Below are 19,195 nucleotides of genomic sequence, written 5' to 3'. Positions count from 1 at the left end.
AAAACAGTCAATTTTCAGAATAATTAACTTTGATCCATAATGATGCAATCCACAAAGAAGCAATGAACACAGCAATTTTATGATAACTTAAGATCCAATCGAAGAATACTTAAAGTTTGATTTATTTAAGTTAATATGTCACAAAATATATCTTCCCTTGTTGCATTTTCTTTTTATATGCATTGGCTGAGAATAAGAAATTAGTATCTCACAGAGTTTTCCTAAGAATTGATATTGAACCTTATTAACGAAAGCCGTGGGTGAGAAACTTATTCATTCTCGGCAAGAAAACAGCTTCAGTGTTTCATTTCAGTATCAAGACATTGATTGTGAACAATCCGTTTGTCATTTTCTTTGAAACGACATTTCATTATTGAAAGAACAAAAAAATGAAGTTAAGATTTTTATATGATTCTTAATTAATAAGAAAAGTTTCTGACTCATTTATCTTAAGCTATATTAAAAAAGAGAATTCAGTGTCTCCAGATGAATGGAATGTCTTTTGTCGCCTGTTATTTTTCGTATTCGGGAAATAACACGTTCACATGATGCTTCGCTGCATGGGAACGAAATGAGGGACATGCAAATCTTGGCAAATATAGTGTCAAACGTTCCTTTTGTACCAATAACAGAATAAAACAAATGAGGATTTTGAAACAAGTCACAACTGCAAATAGGATAAAGGAACTCTCCGGATAGCCTTTTGCAATTGCTTTTGATTTCTTCATCAAATCTTTTCAAAGACTGATTTACAAATAAATTAAAAGCGTTAACCAATCTTAAATCCCAAGAAGATGGAAAATTGGAATTTAAAATTTTCATAATTTCGTTGTTTTTTGAAACTATGTCAGTTGCTTTTTGAGTAATTTTTCCATTTGATCCAACTATTAACACATCAGCTTCTTCATCTTCTTCAACAAAGCTGTTTTCACACGTTTCTTCTTCATCCGTTTGGTTTGCTGTATTTGAAGCATCATCTCTTCCTGATGAATGAGATAGCAAAGATAACGCATCCGTGCTTTTGTCTTGATTCTTGCAAACTTGAGAATAATCTGTAAATTGGTCATCTTCGGCTTCCAGTTCTGCTGTTGTTAATCCAAAGATTTCTTCAAAAACAATTTCTTCAGTTGATTGCTTATCTTATTTATTATTTTTTGCATTTTCCATCTCAATTGATTCCAGAACATCCAACAATGAAAGTAATGAAGAAATACAGTTTCTTTTTGAAAGGTTGAAACACTTCTTTCTGTTCTTGTTGTTGGATCCCTTGGACATTCCTTAGAAACATCGTTAAAGATAAAACTTGCTGGTGCAGGCTTCGTTGCAGCAGATATCGCTTTTTCAAAAGATCGTAATGAAAGTTGTGAATGAATACTTGTGAATGAACATAAACTTTCATCTGAATGATCAGAAATTGACAAGGATTGATTTTCTGCAAAACTTGTTTCATCAACTATTTGATCTAGTGATTCAATTGAACCGTTTGCTGTTGTCAAGGAAGAAAAAGAAGGAATGCTTGAAAAATTATCTTCGTTGATAGATAATGATGATCTTTTTGACTTTCCAGAAAAGAAAAATGAACATGAATTTGATAAACAAAAGGAACCTGAAGAAATTGATTCTTCATTAATTAAGCGAAGATCACTTGCATATGAATGAGTTTTTCCCAATGAACGATAACTCATGTTTTTTATTTCCAAGAAATAGCTGCTTGCAAATTGCTCATTCCTAAATTGATTCAAACCAAATGGAGTTAAAGAAAAAGCAAGAGCAATCATATCTCCTCTTTTGCATGTTTAAAACGTGTTGTAGAAATCAATATATAAATCTGTGACACATTTCGTCCATGTTTTGCAATAAAAATTCCTGTTTTGAGTAATTGTGTAATATCTACCACATGTCTTAAGTAATTCTGGAAAAACGTAACCGAATTTTTATGAATCTTTTTCAAAAAACAGATGCAACACATATAGGAAAAAAAGCAATATGGGTGATTTTTTTTGATATCATAAAAAATTCCGACGTTTGATCATAAAAAATTTTCATTAAGGGTGGGGTTGATAAGATAATAATTTTGTCAAATAATGCGAAAATATAGATCAATATATTATTATTATTATTTATTTGTTGATATTTATTTGTTTCCAATTGTTTTTATTCCATATTTAGAAAATAATATAAAAAATTATTCAAAAAATATAGAAACTTCAATGAACAGAACAAAACATTATTTTAATCATTAATATAACATGATAATAATACGCTATTAAACTATTTCTAAAGAAAAAAACAGTTTAATAACATTATTGAAAAGAAATTTTAAAATTAATTTTGAAGATCATAAAACTTTTGTTGAAAATTAACAATTTTCAAAAACACAAATGAAAAATATAATAGTTAAACTCGATATTTATCAGATATACAACAATTAGAAGTTGATATTGGCTTGGAAGTTAATAATACTTTAAAGAAGTTATTTAAATAGATTGATCAAAGTTATTTTTGAAAATTGCAAAGTTCGAATCAAAAAAAAAAAAAATTTAAAAGAAATAAGAAAAATTTCACTTTTTTCACTAAAAAAGCTCACAACTATTATGAACACATCTTTTTTATCATCTGTTTTTCTTTTTTTGCATTGCCTAATTTGCTTGGTGAACATTCCATTCAACAATTTTTCTAAATATACTTCTCTGCGCTATTTCTTTCTCTTAGCAAATCACTTTAAAAGCTGGACAAATATGTGAATAAGTTTCTTTGCATTTTTCAACAGCCCCGCTTGGTTCAGTTTCAACCCTGAATGAGGATGCAATGGTGATTTAAGAAAGTGGAGAGGATGTTTTTCTTGCTGACAACAATCAGCTTTTGGAGGGTTGTTCTATGCGAGTTCGAAACACTGGGCGAAGTGTCGATCGCAATGTTTTCTCAGATCGAGTGCACCGGAAGCAGCAGCGTGGTGGAGTGCAGTGTGTGTATGATTGGGGGTAAGGAGAAGGGGAGCGGAGACGGGGGATGTGTAAAAATCGCAGCGAGTCCAGAGGAGGCTAGCGAGTCCAGGCACAGACACATGGCTTGGGTTGCGTGGTGTTTGCCATCGATGAGCTCAGCGGATTCGTGCTGACCACAGCCGGCCCCCACCTCCCACTCTCATTTTCAACCTCCACTTCGCCTTCCACTCCTCCCACAGACCCCAACATCGATGTCGACTCCTCCCCTTAATCACATTCTTACGCGCCTACTAAATGTTCGTCGAGCAGGACACCTGAACCTCTGCCTGCCAGTGCAGCTACCTGCTTGAGACCTGCATCTCCCTTTCCACTGTTGTACTCTGCATCTGCCGCTCAATAGAAAACTCCCTCTGGATCAGCCCACTCTTCCCTCTTCTCCCTCCTCGACGGATAACTAGCTGTGTACTCCTTCCTCTTTTCCGCGGCTGACCAGCTCGTCCGCCTCAACCCCACCCTCATTTGTTCTTGTTGAAGAACCCTTCGCCCCTCCAACATATCTGTTTATTCCTTCCACTTCACATGCCCTGCTCTTCGTGCTCTCCCCGCTTCCTCCCTCTTCCCCTCCGACACCAACCTCTCCGTCCTCAGTGCTGCCAGCCTCTGCTCCTGCTCGACGATGGCTCCAGCTGCTCCATCGAGCATCTCATCGACACGAATCTCGCCTTTGGAGGTTTCAGTGTTGTCATTCTCATCTCGCTGTGTTTTATCAGTCAATAAGCTTCTTCAGCACGATTCATTTCGTCTTCACTGCCATCTCGCTCGCTCAGCTCTGTTGGAGTGTGCATGCCGACAGCTTCCAGCTCACCAGTTAAAGCCTTTCCATTTGTTTATTTTCCCTCACTGCCAGCTGCAACCTCATCTGCTTGATCTGTTAGAGCACTCAAGATCGCCTCGTTCAAATGAGGAGGTGGCGGCATCTTTCCAGGCGCATCTTGGTGGCTCCTCAACTGTTAATTCACTCTGCGCTGCATAAAGAATCATCTCTCTCCTCTGCCTTTCGTATCGATGCTTTCAGGCTTTCGTGTTAAGGAAGAAACAGATGAAATGACACTCCTCGAAATCTGTCATTCTTAACTCTGAGAGAAAGAGAGATAAGAAGGGGAAGAAGGAGAAGGAGACGATGAAGATGAATCGAGTTGTGAAGGGAAAATAAGAGGATGGGGAAGAGAAAGCAGAAAAAGGGAATACGAAGAAGAGGAAGAGGAAGGATAAGAAGAAGAAAAAGAAGAAGAAGAAGAGGTGCATAGGGGAGTATGGAAGAAGTAGTTGAGAAGAGAGCAGAGGCATTGAATTGAGCTTGAGTGGAAAGAGGAGGAGGAGGAGGAATATTCAGAGGAGGTTGAAGAAAAGCATCATCAGCTGCATTTGTTGTGTGTGCATTCACATTCTGTTCTTTAATACTTTCTGTTGAAGAATATGAAGAAGAAGATGATGACTACGAAAGAGAAGATGAAGGCAACGTTTGTAAGTTAATCTCAACATTACTTGCTTCTATGTTTGTATTGAGCTTATTTATGGATTTATCATCCTCTTCTTCTTTTCTTTCTCTTTTCTTCCTCTCTTTTCCTTTTCCATTCTTTCCTTCTTCCTTTTCTCTTTCTCTCTCATCATCCTTGCCCAGATCTCATCCTCTCTGTCTTCCAGTGCCTTCATTCCTTTCTCACCAAACCTCAGCTCCTGCGGATATTTCAGTATGCGAGCCAAAATCCCCTCTTCTCCATCGCACACAAGCTTCTCTACGCCTCATCCATCAATGGGCAGCAGCAACACGCTGTCTTCCATCGTGCTTCTCTGCCCGCAAGTCTCAGCACAGCCGACTCAGTGGTGGAGAAAAGAAGGAAAGGTGGGGCGGGGCGAACAAGGTGGTTCTTGAGAAACAGAAGAAGAGGAAGAGGAAGAAAACAAAGAAGAAGAATATGTAACTGCGTATGAATGCGCAGAAAATGTTGAAATAGTCAGTTGAGTCTTTGCAGAAGAAGACGAAAGAGATGAATTTCGCTTCTGACTTGCTGCTGGCTTCCTCTTTTGTCTTTTAATTTCCGCAGCATTTTGCGAGAGGGTTGAGCGTGGATGCGCAATAGAGATCGGTTTGAGGGTGTGATCGCTGTGCTTCTTGTGTGTCTGTGCAAGTAGCTGGAGGGGATGAAAAAATTGTTTGATAACAGATGTATTTTGAGATGCTGATGAAGAAGATGAAATAGAAGAAGTTGAAGAAGAAGGTGATGATGATGAAGCAGTTGGTACAGCTGTTGAGGAAGGTGATAAGGTAGTTGTTGATGAGCTGGGTTTTGAATGAGATGACTTTGAGGAATGAGAATGTGAGTGAGGCTTTGAAGAAGAAGAAGAAGCAGATGTGCTTGGAAATGGCAAATAAGGCTGCGAAACTTCAGCTTCACCACTATTAGCAGAAGAAATTAAAGAAGGAGAAGAAGAAGCTTCTTTCACGCTTTTTTTGCTGTGTTTGACGATTATCTTGTGAAATACAAAGAAAACTAACAAATTGTAAGTTTTTCTGATAAGGATCAGAAGAAGAAAAAGAATAAGTTTTTGAATCAAACATCTTAAAGCATATTTGCATTTTCACTTCGCTTTTGCTCCGAATGTGTATGTTCTTTTGGAGCATAATTTTCTTCTTGTTCTTTTTCTTTTTCTTTTGTTGTTCTTTTGAAAATAACAAGTTTTCTGAAATGTCATCATCTCCTTCTTCCACAGTCAAAAATGAGCTTTTATTGGGAAACACATCTGCACAGCTTCCAAAATAAACTGCCTGCCGATCAAAAGATAGATCATCTCAAATTAACTGAATCTTCATTACACAAACAACAATAGGCTATTCGAAATGCTCCTTCATCAACACCTTCCTCTTGTTCGCTTCGCTTTTGAAGTTCGATTCACTTCTTTCAATCTTCATCTTTTTCAGATTTAAGACAAACTCCTTTCTCTTCCTCCAGTGGCTCCTTTGTCTCCTTCTCTGCCTCTTTCTTCTGCATCTTCTCCATCTTCGGCTATATCGCTTTCTCCAACTCAATTTGTTCGATGTGGTTTGGATTAGCCGTCGATTTTGGCTCAGGAAAGCAAAGTGACGAAGTGGGAACGGACGCTGTGAGGCAGAAGAAAGCGAAGATGGAAGAGAGGAAGAAGGAACAGGATGCCACATTTGATTGGTGGGAGATGGGGTGCTGGTGGAAGAAGGAGATAAAGAGCATATTGAAAGAGGAGGCGAAAGTGATGATGGTGAAGAAGGCAAAGCATTGACAATCTGATTGTTATCAGATGAAATTTGTGTGGATGACGAAGAAGGAGATGATGAAAATAAGGAAGAGGAGGAAGGAGAAGAAGAGAAGGATGCTGATCAAGTTGATTGGAGCGTTGACTGAAGAGTCTGATTTGGTCCATTTAACGTTGTGTTAATTGCATTTTGCTGGTTAAAAGGCAAGTTTTTCATTCTTTCTGCTTCTCTTTCTCTTTCTTCTCTCAGCTTCCTTTCTTTTATTCGCCTCAATCTTTCGTCAAATTTCAGTCTCACCTTCATTCATTGCTCCTTTCACCACATCAACATCTTTCATTTCCTCCTCAAACAACTTGTCATCAGTAGACGCAATGTCACCCTCCGATTTCAGAGTCAGCATCCTTTCGCTTGTCAGCGACGAATACAGCGAGAGAAAATCTGTATTCTTCTTCTCCTCTTTCCTCCTCTTCATCCCTTCCAATGAAGCATGAATGCTGCTTCGTGGATCCTTTGCGTATTTGTTGAAACATTGTGGAGGGATCAATAAAGAAACATGAGAGATAGACAAAGCAGAGGATGATGATTGAGAAATTGATGAGGTCAAAGCTTTGTTTGAAGTAGTTTTCTTAAACCAAAAGAAATAATCTTCGTCTTCTTGGAATAGAACCATGTCATCTTTGCTGCATTTCTTCCCTTTCGTTGTCATTTTGGATTCATCCTTTGGATCGCGGAAAAACGTCTTGCTGCTCCGAGAAGAGGAAGATGATAATGATAAAATCACTGAAGACGTATCACAAGCACGTCTGCTTTTCTTCGAAGCAGACTTCGATGCTTCTGACGGGCTGCCATATAGCACTCTCAGCTCGCTTTTCCTTCTCTCTTCGTTCTCTTCGTCCTCCACAGAAAATAGTCCATCTCCTCTTTAGCACCTTCTCATTGAGTTCGTATTGCCCACCTCTGCTTATCTTCATTGCGAAATAAAACCCAAGTAGTCCTTGTGTTCCACTAATTTTCCTGACAGCAGCCATTCTTCGCAGGAAGGAATAACAAGAGATGTTCTGCCTTGATCAAATAACTCCAAATGCATCATTCTATCGACTTTGCTTGTGGAAATGCCATCTTTCTCTGTCTATAAAGAACCCTCGTGCTCAACTCTATTTCCTCTTTCTCTTTCTCTCTCAATTGGCGACGTCAATTTCCCTTCTATGTTATCTCCGCTGAACAAAATTTCGTTCTTCTCTCTCATCCTCCATCTTTTTGCAGTTCTCATTGTCTTCATCTCCTTCTTTTTCTTCTCTCTCTTCCACTTTCTCTCTTCCATCTACTGACTCGCAAGCATCTTCTTGCTCATCTCCACCTCCATCCTCTTCACATTCTTATCTCCCATCTTTCAGTTCAGCTCCCGTCATGTCTCCCGTATCTTTAACACAACTTCACAAGGCTCACACTTCTTGCACTCAAGCAGCATCACTAACACTTTGTTATCTTCCCAGACAATTTTCTTCTTATGCACCGCAGTCACTCACGAAAGCTCCGATTCCTTATAGAACTCCCCCCGCGGCTTCAGCAGTAGCAGCGTCGGCGACACCACTTCTTCTGCTCCAGCTGTCCGCTATGTCTTTCGTGGCTTATCAAACTCCCGCATTCGCGCCAGGTTCTGCCGATGCTCCTGCATCTTCCACTCAAACGGCCAAATCAACTCCTGCATTTTGTTCTTCGACTATCAACTCTCGGCATGCCATGTTTCAGCCCATCACCAACCAAATGGACGCACACCAACGCCGCACCATCTGTTTTCTGCTCGCAATGCTGAGACTAGCATATTCAACAGACGCGTCTGCTTCATCAAAATAAGCCATGTTTTAATGTTATCTGTATCTGAATCAGAGAAAAAATAATAAAAAATCATGCAAGGATCTTGAAATTATAATTATTAAGTTCAAAATTGAAAAAAAAAAAGAAGATTGAATTAAATAGATTGAACAAAATAACCTTTCTAATTTTCCATTCTACCTCTCTTGGTTCTCATTCCTTTATCTTACCTCCATCTTTTGTTCTCGTTCGTTTCCTTTCTCTGCAGTTCTGTTTCTGCAAAACAAATCTCCCTTGTCCTGCATAAAACATGAGCATTCTTTTACCTTTCTTGCTCTTTCGCAGCTGTCTTCCGCCAACAAACAATTGAATTCCCCGTCTCATTGCGTTTGTAACTTAGCGCTGTGAAAGCACTTTCACATAAAAAATATGTCACTTCTTCAATAATAGCTGCAACTCGCCAAGAAGATGAATGAATGAATGATACTTCATTCTTCTTGTTGGCGCACGAGCAACAGAGTGAACTCAATCAGCGCCAGAAAATAGGTTCGGTTGAAAGCAGAATCTTAAGAATTCCCCAATAAAAAAAATCTTATCAAATTGAAGTTGTAACACAAGATAAATGCAGGCCAACAGTATAACTATTAGATACTATTGAACAAACAAACATGAAATATAAAGATTTTGAATGTATTTTGACATATTTTTTAAATAAAGCCGTAAATTAAAAATATATTTGAGAAATAATAGCATTACTACAAACATTAAATTATAAAAAGTATTAGCAAACTGGTAAAAAGTTGGAAAAGTGAGTGGTTTTAAAAAAATGAAAGAAACAAAACTCCAGCTTCAATCAGAACCATATCTTTTTGAATTTTTGAATATTTATTAAAAAAAAAACAAATATCAGAAAAATTTTGATTTTTTGTTTAATAGTTATGTATGTGATAAGAGTTAGAAAAATGTTTTTTCTGAATTTTAAAAACTTGTATTCATGGAAAAAACTTCTGTTTTCCGCTTCAAACAATGAAGATGACAGAAGGATCAGAATCTCGATGCCACTTTTTTTTTGTTCAAAATGGTTTATTTCATCGATTTAACTTCATATATTACTAAAAAACTGCTTTTTGAAATCTGCAATTTTCGCCCTTTAGCGCGTAATTTTTTGATCTTTTTGCCCTCGAAAAAAATAAAATATAGGGTCGGATCCTTTTTTTCATTCAAAAATGTTGTTGTGTATGTATCATATTTTTTCATTTTTCATGCATTACTGAATGATTAGATGAGTGGTCGTTACAAAAATGTGTTTATTTTTTGTTATTGAGTTTTTCTGAAAATTGTAGAAAAATGAGTGAAATTAAAAAAAATACGTCAAAAAATAACAATCATCCACCAATCAAAATGACATAAAAAAACAAAAAGAACTTCATGATATTAATCATTTAAAAAATTGAAAACAGTTAGAAATTTTCTAATCAAATTCAATAACTTTCAAAAAACATAATTCCATCACATAATCATAAAACAATCACCAAATATCAACTAAATATCAACAATTTTGAACAATGAAAAATATAAGAAGAAATAGCACTATTTCAACAAATTCATGGTATCAAAGACAATTCCAAACAAAAAAGAATTCTTATATAAAAAGTTCAAAAACTAACTTGTCTATTTTCCCTCTGTTTTCCATCCACTCACCCCTTTCTGATATTTCTCTCTCTTTGACTCAAAAAGATCAAATCCAACAAAGAAAAAAGACAGACACAATGATAAAACAACATTTCACACTCTCAACAACTCTCCCTTCCAAAAACCTCACTCAAAGATCAATGAATTCCCTCACACCTCTCTACATTAATGAATCTTGATAAATACAAATATAAGCGGGAAAATAACCAATTTAATTATTGGGACAATATAGGGACAAAAAGCACAAGAAAACAATCGGATTCTAACTGTTGTGCACCTGGGAGGCTGTTCGTCGTATCCAGGTCCGGATAAAGCAGCCCGAAGGCTGCAATATCTAATACGAACAGTCATGTCCAGCACCCTTCCGATAGAGGACCAGCTAAGCACACACAACAACTAGTTTCTTAATAGGGGACACCAATAGAACAATTTTGAGATTCACAAATAGAAGAAGATTCAAGAAGAAGCTCAAATCTCCTTGAAAGAAGATCTTGAGAAGATTGAGAAAGAAGAGAAGAGTTTGATGATGTGATATCAGAGTGAAATGACTTTCTTGAACGTTGAACCTTTTCTTTAATTGTCGAAGATTCGAGGGCAACCAGAGAGCGTTGAGGAAGATATCCAACAGCTGAAGCACAGACAAATGAGCCTTTGCGCTCAAAGTGTAAATAGTCCTTCATGTGAGGGACTGACAGAGATGGCCATGAAATTTGCTGAGATGGTACATATTCTTCAAAGTACCTCTCATGCTCAAAGTTATTGACAGATGTTGAAGATGGTGAAGAGTTTGATGATGATGTTGAGAAAATGTTTGATTGTGAAGTTGAAGAAGCTGATGTCGAAGTGTTCATATTGTTTTCGAAGAAGTTGATCAAATCATGAAGGGTGGTAATGTGTTCAGTCGAAAGATTGTTGTCGATTGCATTCACTAACGTACCAAATTCACTATCACAGATATTTTTTCCATGATGCTCAGCGAAGAAATTGAGTTGAGTATTTTTCTTTTTAAGAAGTTTTGATTGTTTTGAAAGGATGAAGTGAAGAAGGAAGCGATTACGGTTGTGTGGACCTGAATCGCAGAAGAACTTAAAAGTGTGAGTGTCTGTGAAGAAGTGTCTTTTGATCACAGATTCCAGACACTCAATAACAAATCTGTGATCATTTGAAAGGCAGTCGGAGAAGAAGTTGAAAGTTCTTTTAATTAGTTGATTGTTTATTTTTTGAAGGGAGATGATTGTGAATTGAGAAACCTGTTGATAATTAAAGAATTCTTGTTGAAGTTGGTTCTTTCGGATTGGCAGTTTCCACTTCTCTTTGAAGTCGAAGACGAAGACTGCTTCTCCCTCTTTGAGATTGTTAACAGTTGATTGATAATGTTTTCGTTGCATTTCTGCAACAAGTCGATGTTGTCGAAGAAGTTTGAGTGTTTGAAACTCTGCAGAAGAAAGTCCATTTTTGTTTTGAGATGATATCAATTTGTTTTCCAAATAGTCCAACTTCTCACACATGCCACAGAGATCTGTGCGCCTTTTAGCTTTAGAGAAGTTGGTGGTGAGTTTGTAGAAATGGGAAAGAGAAACTTTAATATTTGTTTCTTCTGAAAACTCTTTCCACAATTTAGTCTTGGGCTTGAAGATCACTCTTTTCTCGTTGGGAGAAAAGATGCCCGTTTTCTTTCTTCTTTCTTTAAGTTTTTCCAATCCATAGTTAGTTGTTATTGATGATGACAGTTGTGGAATGGAAGAAGTTTGATGTAGTGGTGTGATAAACGATGATGATGATGATGATGATGATGATGAAGTTGCTGTTGTTGTTGTCGAAGTTAGTGCTGCTGTTGTTGTTGATATGTGATTTAAATTGTTCAAATTTGATGTTTCTGAAGAAGAAGAACCACCAAATTGAATTGATGAAAAAGTTGGTTTGGCTTTTTCTTTGATATAGAATGAAAGTGACGGAGTGAAACCTTGAGCATAAAGATCCTTCCATGCCTTTGTCCAATTTTCGATGTTCAATTCTGTCACATCAGCGTCGTTACAGATATTCCATATGCAGTTGTTAACGCTCTTTCTTTTGATCACAGCGATGTAATGTCCATTCTGTAGATCCAAACGCTTGAAAAGAATTTGCCCAACGAGATGATATATGATGGTTTCTTGATTATCTTTTTGAAGATGTTGAAGACTTTCTGTTGAAAACACTTTGCAGAAAGTGCGCTGGTTAACGCGATCTGTTTCCATCAGTTATGTTCTTGAAGGAGCAGAGCTTGCAGAGTCAGTGCATTCGTGACAGAGGGCTAGCACATCTGGAAATGCAGCCATTTCCTCCCATCGAGCAGCACAGCATTTTTCCTTGCATGCATCACAATAGACACTATTCTTTCCTTCCAAAACTTCAGTTGCAAAGAGAGAAGATAATCCATTATGAGTCGAGGAAGAATTAATAACAACATTGTTACAAACTTCGTTGAAACGTGATGAAATTTTTTGGCATTTTTGGCATTTGAAATGAGTGATTAAAACAGGATTGAAGGTGTCCTTATTTATCAACTCATTTTTTTGAAGAAGTCGGTGAAGATTGTCAAATGCCTCTGTAACATTTCACTGTTGCCTTTTGCCGTGGTCTCAGAAATCTTCCCATTTGTCAATAAGAGATGGGACACACGAACGCACTGCCGTTCCATCTTTAGCCAATTGTTGACAAACACTAATAACACGCGAAGATGTGTTCTTCATAGCTGTTTGTTTTTTGAGAAAAGATGGTTTGCGTGTCATGATTGAAGATAAGCATTGAAGAAGAGAAGCCAAATAGCATGTGTTGCCTAAGTTAGGCAATCCTTTTGCTGTTTGTGATGATTTATTTGAAGAATTTAATGAATTTGAGAAAGATTGAGAATGAGAATGATTTTTTATTGAATTTTCTTTTGCATTCTTTTTTGAAGTATTTTTTGAAGAATTATTTTGAATAGATATTTCATTTTTTGAAGATTGAATGCTTTGTTGTTGAAGTGTTGAAGTGTCATTCTCTTTTGAAAATGAAGAAAAGAGATTTTGAAATGCTTGAGGTGGAATTAATGTGGGTGAAGTGGCATAATCAACTAATTGCTCACTTACAAACACATTATCATTTTAAAATGATGAAATATTTATTTCATCCTTTAATTTTTTTGTTATTGAAATTTGTGAAGAAGAAGTTTTTGATTTGAATATTTTGTGAATGGGAATTAATGATGGATAAGAGTGTCGTTTGTGATTTGTATTTTTATTTAGATTATTTGTAAAACCCCTTTCTCTCCTTATTGGAGTGTTGATTGGAGCATCAACAGCTTGAGAAGAAGAAGAATTTGAAGAAGGAGAATTTTTTTCTGAAATAATTTTTAAATTTTTATTGAGTTGAGATGATGTTGAAGAAGAAGAAGATTGTTTTTTATTTGTAGAAGAATTTTCTGTAATAATTTCTTCATCCCAAGCTGCTTCGTCAATAAATCTGGCGTAATCTGGTTCAGCTCGCTGCTTTTTCTTTGCTGACTGAAGAGAAGTTGAGGCTTCAGTTGAATGAGCCAACATCCAGTTATTGCCCTTTTCCCATTCCTGTTCATTTAAGCCTATAATAAACAGAGAAAATTATTCAAAAAAAAATTAAAATAAATACAAACCACTTTTGCAAGACGGAAGGTGAGGTTTCTGAGGCGTAATGATTAATCCTTGGTTTTTTTTAGCGTTTGCTTCGCGTAAATAAATTTTCCCTCTGTGACATCATATCCATAGTCCTGTAAATCGGATAATGATGTGTTGCGGGAAAGCGCTTGTAGCATTGTTGTCTGAGTGTGCAACGGAGCGTTGTTGTACACTACAGACAGGTCTACCAGTAGCTTTGTGTGATATTCTGTTTTAAAAAAAAATAAATAATTAACAAATCAAAAAGAAAAAAATAACAGAGAGTGAAAATAATATTTTCAACACAATTCAAAAAAATATAAAACCAAACCATTCAAAGACTTCAGTAAATCATCAATTACTGAAGATGATTGCCTATAGTTGTAAAACAGATAGACAAGCAACGAATCCACGTCATCTCCACCGATGCGCTTGATTTCTTGCCACATAACATTGCATCGAGAATTTAATGTCGATTCGCGTTTTGAAAACGACATTTTTCTCTAATTAATATTTTCTTATGGAAAATCACAATTATTCTAAAAAAAATTTTTTTTATTTAAAAAAATATGTATTGTTATTTTTTCATTATTTGACTATTTCCAAAATTGTTAAAAAATTTTTTTAACGTGATTTGAATTATAGAAAAAATTTTTAAAAATTTCTTATCAGAAAAAAATTTGAAAAAATTAAAGAATTCTTAAATTGAAGGTTTATTGAAAAATTCATTACATAAATGAACTTGTCTTATGAAATATATCATTCTCATATATAAAGTTCTTCAAAATATAAATAATATTGTTTTTCAATGAAAAAAGAATCAGATCCATAATTCAAAATTCGAAGGAGTCAAAAAGATCAAAAAAAAAGTGCTAAAGGGGGGAAAGTGCAAGGAGCAGAAAACAGTTTTTTTCCAATAAATAAAGTACATATGTCGTTATTTATCATTTCCGGCATAAATCAGACACATGATAATATTGTCATTTTGTGATCGTCATTGTTTTTAATTTTCAAACAGAAAAAATTGAATTTATTTTTTTCTCGATGAATGAAAGGATTTTGGATTTTTTTCCAAATCCAGAGAGTTTATTATTTTTTTTAAATATAAATGTGAATTAAATATTTCAAATTGAAATTTTTAGTGAAAATCTAATGAAACCCAATAAAAGGAAATTCATAATGTCAAGTGGGAGGTTGTCTGGTTCTCGATTTTCCCGTGCGCACACAAGCATGAGAAAGCAAAGCATAATGAACGATGTGGATATGCTATCGAACTTTTTCAGAAATATGTCAGTTGATCATGCAAATAAAGTCCTCTTCGAATTTTTTATCAAATTGATCCCCGGAAACTCGCTAATGAATAATCTGATGAAAAATTATGGATGTTTGCTTTTAGTTTTTCCTTTGTTTTCTTTGTATTTTGTAATTAATAATATTTTATTTTGATATTTATTATGTTTTAATTTTTTTATTATTTGTTTATAAAAAAGCACCATTACATAAGATTGTCCAAAAATTGAAGCTCCCGTTCAATGAATCGAACCCGTATATCCAAGAAAAAATGCTGCTGTGTCTGACTGAGTGGTTTTCTCAGCAAGAACTGATACAAGATTTCAATTACAAGATCAACTGTTTGGGTGAATGTTTGAAGGATAAAAAGGAAGAGAATTCAATTCAATCAATTTTTCGGAAGCAATCTTCTTCATCAAGTTACAGTGTAATATCTTCAGACGAAGATGAAGCGGTTGATCAAATGTCTGAAAAAGAAGAAAGCGACGATGAAGAAACGGAGAGCGATGAATGTTTAAAAATGAGCAAAGATAAAAAATGTTCAGATATTAAAGGAGGAGGAATGAAAATGGAAATAGAGGTTTGGTTTTTTATTTTTTTTCAAAAATTGCCTGATTCAATTTGACAGGCAAATCAATAATTATTTGTTTATTTTTTTGTTTGTTGCTTTGAAGCAACAGTCTTCAATGGAAGCATTAGGAAATCCTTATTCTGTTCTTTCAACAGTTCCACAAATGAGTAGCTTTTTTCAATTTCCTCCTTCGTTTCTATTTCCAGCTCATCCTTTACCAAAAGAATCACGTTCATATGTTCAGGTGTTGGTGAATTGTGGGAGGGAGTTGATAAATTTTGGATCATCATGTGCTTTAGCTTCTATTTGTCAATGTCTGGCATCGTTTGGAGTGCAATGTGATATCAAAAAAAGACGTGGAGGAGTGTATATTTTCAGAAGACTTTTCAGTGCAATCAGAGGGAGAACTGTGACAAACAAAGTGTGGGGAACTCCAGCATTTATGAATTTTGTGCAAAAACATGGTGGGAGCAAATCTGATCCATTAGGGATCACAACAGCATATGAAGCAATTCTGAACGATGCATTTTTGGAGGGGTGCAATATCAAGAAAGACTTCACAGTGAAGCAATCTTCATTCAAACTGTGTGCGAAGTGTTCTCATGTTCGTGTTCATAACCAAAATCCTTCGTTTTATTTCACCATCATGCATCCATCGATTGTGAAGGGGTTGAATTTGTCATTGTCTGCAACCGATCAGTTATCAACTGAGGAACCGTGTGTTGATGCTTATTGTGGGTGCAAGACTTCATTTTTGTATTGGACACAAATTGACAGGTTCCCAAAAATCCTTGCAATTTATCATAGCTCAAAGGAAAACTCCCCTGTTATGCAACCGCCCAAAACTATCACATTTCATGGAAGTGGATCCACTCCGAAATCGATGGTGGTGACGTCACATGCAACAAATCAACTGAAACATGAGTTTTCTTTCTTTCCGAGGATTGATTACAATTTCTTTGGATATGTCCTTCATTCGATGAAACCTATGCCTATTGGTCATTTTATAGCAGTTGTTGTTGATGGAAGAGATGAATCGACTGGGGAGCTTAGTCTACTGGAGTGCAATGATGGAGTTATATCTCAGGTGAATTCCCATTTCAATGAAGCATATTGGAAAGCAATGGCAAATGAAGGATGGAATGGTGCAATTTGTTTTTATAGAATAAACCAAATGATTGAATGATTTTGTTCTTTGTCTATTTTTGCTTTAATTTTTACTTTTTTTTCCTTGCGATTTTTATTTTCGAATTTTTCTTTTTTCAATTTTCTCACTTCCTCTCTTGATGTTTTCAGTTTGATTTTTAACAGTTTTCTCAAGAAATCATTTAAAATGAATGAAATATTTTTTATTTGAATAATGAATTTCTTCTGAAATGACAAATCCTTCAAAATTACAAAAAAACGTATCATAATTAAAAATAAAAAATAAAAAATGAAAAATATGAAAACATCAGTAACATTAACATTGCTATTAAAAAAACAAATAAAATTTATTTTCAGAAAATTTATATGATACCTGTCCGTATACGATTTTTAAATCACAAATTTCAAAAATTCGACTATTCTCAACATTGTCAATTTTGAATGAAAAAAAGGATCCGACCCTATATTTTATTTTTTTCGAGGGCAAAAAGATCAAAAAATTACGCGCTAAAGGGCGAAAATTGCAGATTTCAAAAAGCAGTTTTTTAGTAATATATGAAGTTAAATCGATGAAATAAACCATTTTGAACAAAAAAAAAGTGGCATCGAGATTCTGATCCTTCTGTCATCTTCATTGTTTGAAGCGGAAAACAGAAGTTTTTTCCATGAATACAAGTTTTTAAAATTCAGAAAAAACATTTTTCTAACTCTTATCACATACATAACTATTAAACAAAAAATCAAAATTTTTCTGATATTTGTTTTTTTTTTAATAAATATTCAAAAATTCAAAAAGATATGGTTCTGATTGAAGCTGGAGTTTTGTTTCTTTCATTTTTTTAAAACCACTCACTTTTCCAACTTTTTACCAGTTTGCTAATACTTTTTATAATTTAATTTTTATTGTAATATTACAATTTTTTCATTATATTGGAAAACTGCTCTGTTTGCTTCCTTTTCAAAGAAAAGGAACTTTTCTTGTCTGTCAAATAGCAAATCTCCGCTTTGGAGAGCAATACGATGAGAATGGAGCAGATTATTGTATAGCCATTGGGAAATAAATGAAGTTACGCAAGATATATGATTTTTATTTGAACAAGATGTGAAAACAAATTCTACTGATGTTTTGTTGAATGAAGACAAAAAGTGGATGGAATTCTGTGAAGGACAAAATCTGCACAATATTATGTAGCATTTTGGAATGTTAGGCAGGAGGAGCAGTTTTTTGGCAAGGAAAGTGGCTGGCAATATCAAGGGAAGGATATTTATCACAAAAAATGGAAACAATTCAATGAAAAAAATGAGACTACCAAAATATCGGTTTTATTTATAAGGTTTTCCTGTTGCTCAGACTGCGCCAGGCAAACATAGAAAGCGACGATATTCAATTTCTGATTCCGCTTTTGTTTCAAAAGAGTGGAGAAACGCCAACAACGAGACATTCAATTATTGAATCCTTTTCGGATATCAAACAACATTCTGCCCAACTGCAACTGGATTTTACTGCTGAAAGATCTTGTAATTGTTGCAAACAGCAAACTTTGTATTGACAATTTGGTGTTTCTGTTTGTGTAGCACACATATGGCTATCAAGCACATCTTCTGCTGCAATTCCTCCTCCTCTTCTTCTTTCCGGATATCTGCATCTTCTCTGTTGTTTGCCCATCTCTTCAATTGCAGTTTCGAGCTGCACTGCCTGGCGAATGAGATGCCTCCATTCTTTTCATTTGAGGCTGCTGCATGGAATCAGAGCACGTTCAGCATGTTTCTCTTCTGTCATCACTCTTCCATTATCCTTCCTTCTCTCTTCCTTCTCACATTTTTCCCCTCATTGATTGCATGTTCCTCCACTTTGTATTGTAACAGCTTGCCTCGAAGCAGCTGCTTTCTTTTCATTTTGTGAATGTATTCACAAGCAGATATTTGTTGCAGCTCATTGGGAAGAGTGAGAAGTGTGAATGAGAGAGAGAGAGGAGGAGGAGGAGGGGGGGAAGAATGAAGGAAGGAAGTTGATCAGGGAAGTTGTCTTGGGATTTAATGATTGTGACTCAACCGAATAGAAAGAGGAAGCGAAGAAAGAAAATTGAATCGATCATAATAAATTTGTTTCAATTCAAAACGTTGGCTCTGAAGCATTCAAAGGCATGAATTAATATATTTTCAATAATTTTTTTTAGTATTTTCTTTTGATTTTATTGTGAAATTATGCATCTTCTTTTTTTTTTAGTCATTATCGAAGCCCGACGAATAGAAACATTTGCGCACACTTCTGCCTCTTCTTCGACTTCTTCGTTTGTGTTCTCTACAGGGATAGTCATTGGGACAGACGACACAGCGCAGCTAAAGGCACTACCACAGGAAGATATACCGACTGATGTTGGGCTGCAGGCATGTGGGACTGAGCTGCGGAGTACGTGCGCGTGCCTGGTTGTGAATCATGTATTCCAGCCGCTGTCGATGCCACTAAATGTGCCAGCAGGTATAATGATACCTTTGCTTGCTACAGGGTCGCTGATGGGGCGTGTATGTGGAGAGGCGCTGCACCCTGCAGCATCTGGTCAATTACATTGCACCACGATCTTTTGAGCTCATGTGGCAGCAGAGCATCTGGAGGCTGTGAAGTACATAATATTATCTGCTCTTTTTTTTTTGTGAATGTGATGTATATGCCGAATGTGGTGATGCCATGTGTTCTGTCTGCGCTGGCGGTGTATTTCGTTGGAGAGGCGTGTGGCGACTAGCTCTATGAGAAGCTGATGAAGTTCAGGTGCATTTTGGAGATTGCGATGAAACAACC

The 19,195-nt window shown here is 35.8% G+C and overlaps 8 protein-coding genes across 8 annotated transcripts; 5 read left to right on the top strand and 3 right to left on the bottom strand.

The window, feature by feature from the left end:
* Window positions 1-2,833: 2,833 nt before the first annotated feature.
* On the top strand, window positions 2,834-3,118 carry MONOS_18289 (uncharacterized protein; the record flags this gene model as incomplete). The annotated part of the gene is made up of 1 exon (XM_067871294.1): window positions 2,834-3,118. One exon carries the CDS (start codon window positions 2,834-2,836, stop codon window positions 3,116-3,118), a length of 285 nt encoding a protein of 94 aa, XP_067719679.1.
* Window positions 3,119-4,823: 1,705 nt separating this feature from the next.
* On the bottom strand, window positions 4,824-5,583 carry MONOS_18288 (uncharacterized protein; the record flags this gene model as incomplete). The annotated part of the gene is made up of 2 exons (XM_067871293.1): window positions 4,824-5,517; window positions 5,564-5,583. 2 exons carry the CDS (start codon window positions 5,581-5,583, stop codon window positions 4,824-4,826), a joined length of 714 nt encoding a protein of 237 aa, XP_067719678.1.
* Window positions 5,584-6,041: 458 nt separating this feature from the next.
* MONOS_12959 (uncharacterized protein) lies at window positions 6,042-6,260 on the top strand (the record flags this gene model as incomplete). The annotated part of the gene is made up of 1 exon (XM_067865624.1): window positions 6,042-6,260. One exon carries the CDS (start codon window positions 6,042-6,044, stop codon window positions 6,258-6,260), a length of 219 nt encoding a protein of 72 aa, XP_067719677.1.
* A 254-nt stretch (window positions 6,261-6,514) lies between these two features.
* MONOS_12960 (uncharacterized protein) lies at window positions 6,515-6,940 on the bottom strand (the record flags this gene model as incomplete). The annotated part of the gene is made up of 1 exon (XM_067865626.1): window positions 6,515-6,940. The coding sequence occupies one exon, from the start codon at window positions 6,938-6,940 to the stop codon at window positions 6,515-6,517; it is 426 nt and encodes a 141-aa protein (XP_067719676.1).
* Window positions 6,941-7,641: 701 nt separating this feature from the next.
* Window positions 7,642-8,088, top strand: MONOS_18287 (uncharacterized protein; the record flags this gene model as incomplete). The annotated part of the gene is made up of 1 exon (XM_067871292.1): window positions 7,642-8,088. The coding sequence occupies one exon, from the start codon at window positions 7,642-7,644 to the stop codon at window positions 8,086-8,088; it is 447 nt and encodes a 148-aa protein (XP_067719675.1).
* A 5,344-nt stretch (window positions 8,089-13,432) lies between these two features.
* MONOS_16728 (uncharacterized protein) lies at window positions 13,433-13,888 on the bottom strand (the record flags this gene model as incomplete). Its single annotated transcript, XM_067869608.1, has 2 exons — window positions 13,433-13,620; window positions 13,723-13,888. 2 exons carry the CDS (start codon window positions 13,886-13,888, stop codon window positions 13,433-13,435), a joined length of 354 nt encoding a protein of 117 aa, XP_067719674.1.
* Window positions 13,889-14,952: 1,064 nt separating this feature from the next.
* Window positions 14,953-16,438, top strand: MONOS_18286 (uncharacterized protein; the record flags this gene model as incomplete). Its single annotated transcript, XM_067871291.1, has 3 exons — window positions 14,953-15,022; window positions 15,122-15,261; window positions 15,356-16,438. The coding sequence occupies 3 exons, from the start codon at window positions 14,953-14,955 to the stop codon at window positions 16,436-16,438; spliced, it is 1,293 nt and encodes a 430-aa protein (XP_067719673.1).
* A 1,863-nt stretch (window positions 16,439-18,301) lies between these two features.
* Window positions 18,302-18,984, top strand: MONOS_15242 (uncharacterized protein; the record flags this gene model as incomplete). Its single annotated transcript, XM_067868107.1, has 3 exons — window positions 18,302-18,350; window positions 18,532-18,540; window positions 18,626-18,984. The coding sequence occupies 3 exons, from the start codon at window positions 18,302-18,304 to the stop codon at window positions 18,982-18,984; spliced, it is 417 nt and encodes a 138-aa protein (XP_067719672.1).
* Window positions 18,985-19,195: the final 211 nt, after the last annotated feature.

This window comes from Monocercomonoides exilis (assembly GCF_001643675.1).
Source record: "Monocercomonoides exilis strain PA203 chromosome Unknown scaffold60-472593, whole genome shotgun sequence".
Taxonomy (NCBI): Eukaryota; Preaxostyla; order Oxymonadida; family Polymastigidae; genus Monocercomonoides; species Monocercomonoides exilis.
This window is presented reverse-complemented; position numbering and strand designations above follow the sequence as displayed.